The sequence below is a fragment of the Lutra lutra genome, chromosome 17, assembly GCF_902655055.1.
Source record: "Lutra lutra chromosome 17, mLutLut1.2, whole genome shotgun sequence".
NCBI classification, from domain to species: domain Eukaryota; kingdom Metazoa; phylum Chordata; class Mammalia; order Carnivora; family Mustelidae; genus Lutra; species Lutra lutra.
In genome coordinates this window covers 58500289-58512140 of record NC_062294.1, presented here as the reverse complement: position 1 = coordinate 58512140, position 11852 = coordinate 58500289, and the positions used below count along the sequence as shown (strand labels likewise).

At 48.1% G+C, this 11852-nt stretch overlaps 2 protein-coding genes across 2 annotated transcripts; both read left to right on the top strand.

The window, feature by feature from the left end:
- Nucleotides 1-1303: 1303 nt before the first annotated feature.
- LOC125088602 (olfactory receptor 10A7-like) lies at nucleotides 1304-2293 on the top strand. The gene has a single exon (XM_047709797.1). It carries the CDS (start codon nucleotides 1304-1306, stop codon nucleotides 2291-2293), a length of 990 nt encoding a protein of 329 aa, XP_047565753.1.
- An 8262-nt stretch (nucleotides 2294-10555) lies between these two features.
- LOC125089449 (olfactory receptor 5-like) lies at nucleotides 10556-11494 on the top strand. The gene has a single exon (XM_047711693.1). The coding sequence runs from the start codon at nucleotides 10556-10558 to the stop codon at nucleotides 11492-11494; it is 939 nt and encodes a 312-aa protein (XP_047567649.1).
- Nucleotides 11495-11852: the final 358 nt, after the last annotated feature.

Genomic DNA, 11852 nt, shown 5'->3' with positions numbered 1-11852 from the left:
GGGGTACAGACGGCCCTTCTTTTCACTCCATCTGTATTTTTGGGGTAAATACCCAGTAGTGCAATTGCAGGGTCATAGGGAAGCTCTATTTTTAATTTCTTAAGGGATCTCCACACTGTTTTCCAAAGTGGCTGCACCAACTTGCATTCCCACTAAGGGTGTAAGGGGGTTCTCCTTTCTCCACATCCTCACTTCTGAGGAAGGCATCCCTCTGTTCCCCCAAGGAAGCACGATGTCAGGGAACAGGTCTGATTTTCCTGTTCATCCTCAGATCCCAGCTCCGTGCACACTACAGTGGCCGGTGCGGGGAATTCTTCTCTCTGGCTAAATAAAGAATCAGTGTGGGAGCTGTGCCTCGAGGGAGCTTGAATGCACTCATATTTAAGCTTCATGTTGTATGTAACAAGAGCATGAAAACAGCTGCGTGATGTGGGTTAATCTGGCTTCAGTAACGAAAACTGACACCGACGGACTCATTATGTGGCCGCCCCAGTGCCCAGAACGTCTGTGTACCATGTCATTTGTTCTTCACAAAAACCCTGTGTGAGAGAGAGGTTATCGTACCATATAATGGAGAATAAGTTCAGCTGGGCGTTAAATGGAAAGGTGTCTACTCTCATGATGCACTCTATGGAAGAAAATAGATTATTAAAGAAAAAGTAAAGTCAATTTAATTCCAAACTATGTAGAGTGGAGGGGGTGTCTGGTTACATTCTTTCTGGCCCTTCAGGTAGGGGATCTTGAAAGGTGAAATCTGAGTGGAGACCTGCATGATGAGAAAGGTCCAACCGTACCCACAGCTGGGGGGACATAATTGTGCAAGTGCAAAGGCCCTGGGGTGAGAGGGAGGTATTTAAAGCTGGACTTAGAGAGCGAGAAGATCAGAAGAAGATGGGGATGGAGAGGTAGCCAAGAACCAGTCCTCACAGATCTTGGAAAAGGAAACCAGTGATACAAACATCCAGGGAACAGCATCTCAAAGGGCAGGATGGCAAGTGCAAAGGCCCTGAGGCAGGACCAGGCATGGTGGATGCAGCTCCATGGAGAAGAGGTCAGAAGGTGGGTGGGCCGGGCCAGTCAGGGCCTCATAGGCCTCCTGAGGCCCTGGGATCCCCTCCCAGGCTCATGGAGGGCATTCAAGGAGGACCTGTGTGTGGCCCATGCTGATTTCCCTTTGGATAGATGCCTCCCCTGATCTACGCAGCGCACTTTGGGGAGACAGAGCCCGCGTAGGCCCAGCTCTGCCCTTCATGGCCTCTCCTTACCTCTTCCCCTCCCAGAGCTCCTGCGCCCACCCAGGTCCATGCCGACCACTGGGGCTCCCCCGGGCGCCCCCAAAGCCCCACCCTGCGCCAACCGGAGCTGCGCGCCCCACGACCTGGTCCTGCTGGGCTTCGCACACGTGCCCGCGCTGCGGCCACTGCTCGCGGTGCTCTTCCTGGCCATGTTCCTGCTCACATTGCTGGGCAACACGCTCATCGTCCTGCTGAGCGCCCTGGACCCGGCCCTGCGCGCGCCCATGTACTTCTTCTTGCGCCACTTGGCCCTGCTGGAGATCTGCTTCTCGCTGGACATCGTGCCCCGGCTGCTGGTGACCCTGCTGCGGCCTGGGCGGGGCATGTCCCCCGCGGGCTGTGCCCTGCAGCTGCTCCTGGTGCTGTCGTGCGTCACGTCCGAGTGCTTCCTCCTGACCACCATGGCCTGGGACCGCCACGTGGCCATCTGCAGGCCCCTGCGCTACGGCACCCTGGTGAGCCCCCAGCTCTGCCGCCTGCTGGCCGCCATGTGCTGGCTGGCTGGAGTCCCCGTGTCGCTGGTCTTCACTGTCTGGCTGTTCAGCTTCCCCTTCTGTGGGCCCCATGGCATCCGCCACTTCTTCTGTGACATCGCCCCGCTGCTCAGCCTGGTGTGTGGGGACACCAGCGTCTTTGAGGCCAATGTGTTGGCAGCCACGGTGCTGGTCATCATGGTTCCCTTCTGTCTGATAGCCACGTCCTATGGCAAGATCCTGGCCACCGTGCTCCGCATGCCATCTGCCACCGGGCGCCGCAAGGCCCTGTCCACGTGCGCCTCCCACCTCACGGTGGTGGTTCTGTTCTACGGCACCACGGGGGTCATCCACCTGCGTCCCAAGGCCAGCTACTCCCCCGAGAGCAAGCAGGTAGTGTCCCTGTCCTACACCCTGGTGACCCCCATGCTCAACCCCCTCATCTACAGCCTGCGGAACAAGGAGGTGAAGGCCGCCCTGGGGCGCGTGTGTTGCCATCGCCAGGAATCTGGACCCCGTGAATGACCTCTTCAGGAATTATTGATGGAGGTTTGACAAGGATCTATATGCAAATATGTGGTATAGTACTCTGACTTTTTTCTGGGAAACTGTATCTTTTTCCTCTTGCAGTCATGGTGGTGCTGATTTTTAGAAAAGGCTCATGGCAGAGAATTCATTCCCTGATTACAATTATTTGGTAGTGGTGGACAAATGAGCCTAATTTGGGTCAACTAAAGTGTATTAGGTAGGAAGTGCCCCAAGAATGCTAGTATGTAGAGTGTGAAAGCGTATCATTTAGTCCTGTGACTCTTCAATCAACTGAGGGTTAGCTAATCTAGGTTGAGGTCTTCTGGGTGGTTCTTCTGCTCTTGGGTAGGCTTGCTCATGCAAATGAGTGTTGACTGTCATACACTTGGTTTAGTTAGTTAGTCTGGTCCACACGTTTCCCATCCTTCTCCTGGGTCCAGAGTTCTGGCATGATTTTTCTCATTACAGTCACTGAATGAGAAGGCCCAATTTTTCAACTGATTTTCAAACCTTTAGCCATGTCACACCTAAGAAGATGGCATTAGCCAATGCAAGTCACATGGCCATATCCGTAGTCACAAGGTAGGGAAGTACACTCTGTCTCTTTGTGGGAGGAACCGTGAGGTTATATGACAAACTATACTGGCAAAAGGAGGAGTGGGCCTTTAGAACTTCCTTTAGAGAGCCAGACACTGAGATTTCTGTTCAAACTTCTCTTTGTGCATAGCTGTTAAGGATGTAAGCTTGTAGATGCCACCAACTATCTGGTCTTTAACAGGGGAGTTCCTGCTTGATAATGGCATTATTGCAAAGAAAATCAGAACCAGTAGTGGTAGATGGGGGGAAAGATGTAGTTCTTATGATTTTGTTGAGTTCAGCCATGCCTGACGTCTGTTCTGCCCTTAGAAATTCCTCTTAGATGGACCAGTAAATATGTCTTTTACTTAAGTCATTTGGTTTGGTGTTCTGCCCCTCTCAGTGCCCTGATTTACTCATCTCTTCTCTAATAATTAACCTGGTATGCGAGTGACATCATTTCTTCTCCAAAGCTCAGTAAGAATGTTTTTTTTTTTAATATAGGTAAGTGTATCAGAGAAGAGGTTGCTTCCCTTTAATTTATGGTCTACCTTTGAAGGCATCTGGTTTTCCTAGAAGACAAATCTAGATGTGAATTGTCACTCTTTATTTTCTTGGTTGTACAGACTAGGGCTTGACTTCTCTGAGCCTCAGTCTTCTCATCTGTGAAGTGGGAATAGTAACCATACTTACCATACTGGATTGTTACTATTGAACAAGGGGATGTGTGGAAGCACCTAGCATGGTGCTTGGAACACAATCGGTGCTCAGTTAATGATCCGCATTCATTATTCCCATAGTTGTCCACATAGATTAGAAGCCCAAAGCTCTATCTTCAGGAGGAAACATCCTATAGTATTCCCAGGAGGCTGGATTTGGCACTGGGGGACTTGGAGTTCAAGCATGGAATGAAATCCTTCAATACGGGTTATTGGACAAGTCTCTCTGAGGCTTGGTCTCACCCTGTCTAAATGGGAAAGGGTTTGAGGAAGAACGCCTGCCATTCCTCCACCCAGGATTAAAAGATGGCGATCAATGAGACAACCGGTCTAAAGGCACAACTACTGCACACGGCTGAATGAGTTCCTGTTCTTTGTTATCAGACCAGTTCTGCCAATGTTTTCACCTTTCCCAAGTGTTTTCTCTTTACTCTGGCGTCGAACAACAAACAAGTGTGTATCGAACACGAACTATGTGTCAGGTACCTCTTGAGGCTTTTGGGACACTGTGGCGAATATGACAGCATGGTCTGGGCCCTCATGATCTTTCAGGAATGTGCAGAATTTTCCTAAGATGTGGTTCAGAAATGCCTGGGGCGGTCATTAAGCACGGAGATGTCACACCCAATGTGGGCCCCACCCCGATCTACCAAATCAGAAACTTTGAGATCACATCCCAGAAATATGTATTCATGAAAAAGTGCCCTGGGCGATGGCAATATAGAGCTATGGATATGGTAGCCTAGCAGATCCCTCCTAGAAGGGAGAGGATAAGGAAGGCCACATATCAATCCCAAAGCAAACACTAAAAGGAAAGTGGTCTACAATCTAACCAAACTCTCTTTCCTACCTTGAAACTCTGAGGTCTTCACCACTGAAATCCACTCAGCCTACTTCTATGGACAGTTATGACCAAGAACCTCAGTTCTACCATCACTTAGAATATAGAAGTGGTCACTGGGCCATCAACCCCATGCCCAGTACAGCTGAGAAGGGGAGGAGGAAAAGGCTGGGCCTCCTGGTATGCGATAAGCCACCAATTTAGTCAGCCATAGGGCATCTCTCATGACATCTGTTGATTCTCCTGTTGTGCACTCCTTCATCCTTCTTCCCATAACCGTAGGTGGACTTGTCTTTGGGAAGCTACATGCACCCTATTCCCTACAGTCTTTTGTCTTTGACAGTTTGATGGAAGTCTTTCCCTCTGCCCTCACCACGTATAGGGTGTTGGCTTGGTGTCCCCAAACTAAGTCACTCCCACACTTTCTCCCTGGAATTGAATCGCTGAGCAAAACAAGGACTGAATATGGAACCAACTCTTCTCTGTGGTTGGCCTGGTACTTCTTATCCAGTTTGCCAAAACTGTCCTGGTCCGTGATCCTGGTAAAATATGGTCCTTTAGCAATCCCACTGTCTCCAACCACTTCCTTGACTTAAGTGACCCAACGTTAGCTTCTCTTTTTAGCAACCAAAGGACTTAAAATGATACAGTCTCAGCCCCAGTTTCCTTGCCTGACACTGCAGTTATGTGTTTGGCCTGGACCCAGTGGTAGCCAAGGTCACTTTACGATGCTCTTCTCAAGAAGATGTCCTTGGGGTTTTTTTTGTCCTTCTCACTATTTTTTTGGGCTCTTCTTGGAAACATGACCCAATGGGTACTGGATTTAAGAACCTTATGGCCTTGTAAACCCTAAGTTTTAAGTCCTAGTCTCTAATTCAGACCTTCCAACAACCAAAGAACCCAACAAAACCTTGGGACACTTAGTTCCAGCCCACCATTCTCCCAGATCCCTCCTCTTTCCTCCTGTCTCCTCTCCTGAATGTATCATGAGAAAGCCTTCTGAAGTCAAGCCTGTGTTTTACGAGACCCAGTACTCTCTAGGAAGTGAGAAGCAGACCTCTAGTTTTATCCTACCCGTGTGCCGTCATCAAACATCCCCGAAGTATGCACTGTGAGTCAAACCCTGTGCTTGCCTCTGTGGATACAGAAAGAAAAGACAAATTTCTTTTTCTGAAATAACTCTTTGTAGTTAAGGACACGGAAAATTAAAAAAAAAAGTTGCAATTCAGTGTGAGGAGTGTTGTAGTAGCACACTGGGTCATTATTTTGAACATTGGGAAGGAGATGAGCTAGTATATATTGAGTATCTACTAAGTGTCAATTACCACACTGAACATGGGACACATACTTGCTAATATAATTTTCCAAGATGTCTTGGTTTCATACCTGTCTCGTGGCAATGTTATTGCATCTAGGTGCGGGGTATATAATTTGCACTGAGCCCAGGGACTTACATGCATTAAATACTTTTATCCCTTCAATGAACCTGGCAGGAAGGAAGGGTTATCTTATTGTATAGGGAGGTTCAGAGACAGTAAATCATGAAGGTTCTGCAGCTGTTCAGATTTGGGTCAAGAGCTGAATGTCATGTGTCAGGCTCCAACCATGCAGAATATTCCTAATAACACGGAGGACATGGGAAGATGGAGAGGAGAAGGGAGTTGGAGGAAATTGGAGGGGAGACGAACCAAGAGAGACTGTGGACTCTGAGAAACAAACTGAGGGTTTTGGAGGGGAGAGAGGTGGGAGGCTGGGTGAGCCTGGTGGTGGGTATTCGGGAGGGCGTGGATTGCATGGAGCACTGGGTGTGGTGCATAAACAATGAATTCTGGACTGAAAAGACATTTAAAAAATAAATTAATTCATTAAAAAAACAAAGCAAAACAAAACAAAGAAAGAATATTCCTACAATCTCATTTGGAGCGTGAATGTGTATCACCTGCCAATCGCCTGCCATGGTCGCAGAAGTAATCACATCACACCATGCTGTTTTATCAGAGAAGGGAACTAATTCCGTGTGACTAGAGAAAAGAGAGGGTTCATAAATATTTTTCGGAGACTGAAGTTTCCTGTGAAGTTTAAAGGGTTGAATTGGATTTCATTGGGAGGAAAGGTAATGTCTTATCAGAAAGAACACTTTGGAAGGTTCCTCAGGAGTCAATATACTTTAGGCCTCTGGATGTTTGTGTGAGCAAGGATAAAGGTGTGGAAAGAGTCACACAAATGTCTTAAGGTTGGGTATAAAGGTTGTAGTGATTCCAATTGTGGAAAAATATATGTAACATCAAATTTGCCCTTGTTAACCATCCTTAGATGAACAGTTCTCTGGCAGTAAGTACAATCACAGTGTTGTGTAACCATCACTGCCATCCATCTCCAGAAGGCTTTGTCTGGAAGAATGGGCGCTTGGTGCCCATTAAACACTAATTCCCCTTTCCTCTCTCCTCCAGCTACCATTCTACACTCTTTTTCCAGGAATTTGACTGCTCTAGGCACCTCATATAAGTGACATTACACAACATCTTTTTGTGACCGGTTTATTTCACTTAGCATAATGTCTTTTTTTTTTTTTAAGATTTTATTTATTTATTTGACAGATACCACAAGTAGGCAGAGAGGCAGGCAGAGAGAGAGAGGAGAAAGCAAGCTCCCCACGGAGCAGAGAGCCTGATATGGAGCTCGATCCCAGGACCCTGGGATCATGACCCGAGCTGAAGGCAGAGGCTTTAACCCACTGAGCCACCATGCATGCTACTGTGTAGTAGCATGCATCAGAATTTCCGTCCTTGTTATGGAGAGCTAAATTTCATTCTATGTATATGCTGCAGTTTGCTTGTCATTGCCTCCATCCACATACACTTGGGTGACTCCCATCTTTTGTCTGTTGTGGATGACACTGATGTGAACATGGAGGTGCGATACCCACACCTGCCACCACTTTCAATGGGCAGCGCTGTCTTAGCCTCCAGTCTGTCCTGGCAAGTCCTCTCCTGTGGCCCTCAGATGCATTCGCTCTTCTCAGAACAAGTTATGAACACGTATTTCCGTAACCAAACTTATCAACCAAAGGCAAGAACGATTTTACCACTCATCCGTATCCCCCAGGACGCAAACACAAGACCAGGCTTTCAGGAGCAAGTCAGTCAATGCGTGACGGCTCCTCCTCCCCTTAAGGCTCCACAGAGTTATCAGTAAAAGTGTTTTTCACACCAACTCTTCTCCAAATCTACAGAGACCAGGGAAGGTCTCTGAGGTCCAGAGCTCCAATTTAAGCCAGGCTTTCTGCCTCCTTCTCACCGTGAGGAGAGTCAACTCGGCAACTTAGAGCATCCAGAACCACGAAGAGAAACAAGGGTGGGAGAAGTGGGTGCCTCGTTCAGAACCAGGAACAGCTTCTTCCAACATGGACTGAACTACTCTTCGGTATCTCCTCCTCTGGGCAGGAGCTGAGTGCATCTGAGCCTCTTCCAGGAGCGGCATCAGCCAGAACAGATCTGAAGCTATTGTCCTTCAACCGTCATGCGAGGAGACCAGATGTTCGTCTTGGGGGGTGAGGACAAGGAACAACAGAGAGAGACAGTCTTTTATAGAATATCCAAAGCATCCCAGGTACTGACTATGAATACTTTGGAAATATTAATGATCTAACCCTCCCTTAGTACTTATCCATGTATTGTATGTTAATTTATAGGCAGGATTAAATGGATTGAGTGACTTTCCCAGAGTTCCACTGCTTGAACGTTCTCGAGCACTTTGAGGCTAAAACCAGTTTGGTTCGTGCTCACGTGGCCATCACTTTTGGCGCACTGCTTCTTTGCACAAAGCCCCTTACTTAATAAATAATGATCGCTAAAGACTTCACCAGCCAAGGGTCTGTCTTCTCATGAGAGAAATTCTGGGTTTCATTTAGAACAACAGGAACGAAACCCACTTCTGTATACATCTGAGCTCAGGATTTAACCACTACACTATGTCGCCCTCTCCTGAGAGTGGGGACACCGTACAGTTCAGAGGAGAGGTGGTTATCTGTCCTTTTGAATAACATACGCCTGAAGTTGAGTAGAGTGGTTGAGATGGCAGATAAAGCTCTGTGGCCCAGACTGCCCTGGGGACCAGACCGCCACAGCTCCCTTGAACCTAGCGCAGCTCTTAGCAAAGAATTCGTGGATGACAACGAGTTTGGGGATGGAATAGTCTGAATATCTAGTTTTGGGATTCGGGATGCTACTGTGGCCTCCAGGGCTGCTCTCACTGGTCTTGCTGCACATTATCCAAGGGTCTCTTGGTTCATCTGAAGTCCTAGGTTGGGGAAGACACTCAGGAAAGGGTGGGCGGAGGAGTATCAAGGGGGTGCGGATGAGAAGGTAAGGATCAGAGCCGGAACCGAAAAGATGAGGAACAAGAAGTCTCAGTTGGGGGGAAGGACTAAGGCGTATGGGAAATGGAAGGTAAGTGGACTCCTGTCCAGGAAGCGCTCACTGGGGTGCAATTTCCTCTTGACAGCTGTGAAGTGGGTGGTGGTCACATCTCTGAGCCGCGGCTGCCCTGTCTGTGTTTGTGCAGTAACGTACACAACACCTGTGTGTCCTGAGAATTGAATTAGCTTGTGCTCTTTGTGCCTTTGCAAAGAACCTTAGGATCTACAAATCCAGCCTCTGGGAAGACTCTGGCTCTCTGCAGCTAGGAGAAAACTTAGAGTGACAAATTCTTTCATGCAGGAAGTTCTCCCAGGTACCTGCTAATGTAACTTGAGAGGTTGACTCTGAGGACACCTTTCTTCCCTAACATTGCTGTGCAGAGGAGACGTCTTTCTTATGAAAGCTTGGCAGATGCTGACTCTGTCATAAGTTCATCCTCAATTATTTTTGCTCGTATAGCCTTGAATACCAATCTCACAGCCCCCTCTAATCGGGAATGGATTTTTTTTTTATTGGTTTGTTTCATTGACTCTTTCTCCTAGGAAATCAGTGGCCACAGACTTGGACTATATGTGTCTTCTTCACCCATGTACTCCCAACACCTAGCATAGAAAGGGAAGTTTAATGAGTGCCATCAAGTGAATTTGGTGAATGACAGCCTAGAGTCAGAAGGATTCTCTAGTTGGGTCACTTGACCTCTTTACTCTCCATGTCCCGGGTGTAGACTTTACAGGCTTGATCGTGAAGATGAAATGGAGTGGAGTTGGCACAGCATAGACGTCTGGCCCAGCCGTGTGTCTTTCTTTGTGTTGTTGTGTCCTGGCTGTATGGTCTTGGGCAAGTGAATTTATCTGTTTGGCTCCATATCTGTGTTATGGCATAAAACCAATGAATATAAGTAGGTTTTATGGCAAGTTACTAATGCATATGAGGGCCTCAATGAGTTATAGAAGTTTCCATTATGAGATCGTATGTTCTAGAGCACAATAACAATTTTTTCAGTCAGCCTCAGCTTCTTGAAATGTATTGGGGGGAAATAACTATTTTGGGGGGAAATAATGCCCATGTGTATTTGTGATAACACACACATTGATACAATAAATGATATTTCCAGCCTTCTGCTGAAAGGAGTGTCAGTCTTTTGGGGGATTCCTCCCTCTTCACTCTTCTTGAACATCATCATTGGTGACCTACAGCCTAATATGATTCTGAAAATAAATTTGCATTGAGAAGAGGACCACTTTCAAACAAAAGGGCTGACCATCTTGCTCTACTCCAGATTTATAGACTACTTCCAAAGTCCTACACAGATTACACAAAGAAAGGAAAAATATAACCTACAATAATCACATTTTTGGAACAGAAATAATAACAATCCCTATTTCTTATTTGGTATACCAATTCCCATCCATTCCTTTATTTATTAAAACAAGCTCATGGGAAGCCAATGATTCTCTCCCAATTTTCAGGAGGTCTGATTGTGTAAGGACACAAACTTAGTGAGGCCAATCTGAGTAAAGACTGTGATCTCATGCTCAGAGTTTGGCCCACAGATTCTACTCAGCATTTGTCTGTAATAGTTTCCAACAGAAGCTGGCTAACCCAGTCCTAGGGTTTCCATGCACTGTGAACAATTTCCTAATTTTTTCTTAACTACTGTGTCTCTGAAGAAACCAGGATGTCAACAAACTTTGTCTCTCCTCAGATGGAGAGGTCCCTGGAGGCGGGCAACATGACCAGAGTCCAGGAGTTTGTCTTGTTGGGCTTGTCCACCAGGGCGGACATAAGGGATGTCCTGTTTGCCGTCTTCCTGACCCTCTACGTGCTGACCCTCCTGGAGAACACGCTCATCATCTACCTCGTGTGCAGTCACAGTGAGCTCCGCAAGCCCATGTACTTCTTCCTGGGCAACCTCAGCTGCCTGGAGATGTGCTACGTGTCAGTGACCGTGCCCAGCCTGCTCGTGGGGTTGCGGACCGGACCCTGCCATGTGCCCTTCACAGCCTGCATGACCCAGCTCTTCTTCTTTATAGTCCTCATCTGCACGGAGTGCACCCTCCTGGCGTCCATGGCCTATGACCGCTACGTGGCCATCTGCCACCCACTCCACTACCCCCTGCTCATGAGGCCCCAGGTCTGCCTGGGCTTGGCCCTGTCCTCATGGCTTGGGGGGCTGCTGGTCTCGGTGGCCAAGACGTCTTGCATCGCCAGCCTGTCCTACTGTGGTCCCAACGTCCTCAACCAATTCTTCTGTGACGTCTCCCCTCTGCTCAACCTGTCCTGCACCCATGTGGCCCTGACCGAGCTGGTGGACTTCATCTCCGCCATCGTCATCTTCTGTGGGACACTGTTGGTAGCACTGGCCTCCTACTCCGCCATCGGGGTGGCCGTGCTCCGCATGCCGTCAGCCGCCGCCCGGCGCAAGGCCTTTTCCACCTGCGCCTCCCACCTGGTGGTGGTGGGCATCTTCTACTCAGCAGCCCTCTTCATCTACTGCCGTCCCAGCCGCATCAAATCCATGGACCTCAACAAGGTGCTGTCCGTCATCTACACGGTGCTCACGCCCATGTGCAACCCCGTCATCTACTGCCTGCGGAACAGGGAGGTGCACGCGGCGCTGCAGAGAACTCTCCACTGGCCTTGATCCCGGTCTCGGGTCACGGAACCTCTCGTCTCCAGACTGAAGATCGGCCATGGCCACGAAATTCCACACAGAATACCGGAAGGCGGAAGAAAAGCTGAAGGACTACGTTTCCCATCTAATAACAAGGAGTTCACGTCAATGAAGAGCAAAGTCTGAATTACCCACGGGAAAAGTGAACAATGTCTGTGAGAAAGTGGGTCATCACAGATGAATGACAAGTGACTGGTAAACTCACACGACAAGATGGTCCACCTTATTAGTAAACCAAGAAGTGCAAGTTTAACCCCATCATTTCATTCCTAGAATGAGAAATGCTTACGGATGTTTCTATGTGTCCCCACAAGTAGAGCTAGGTCAC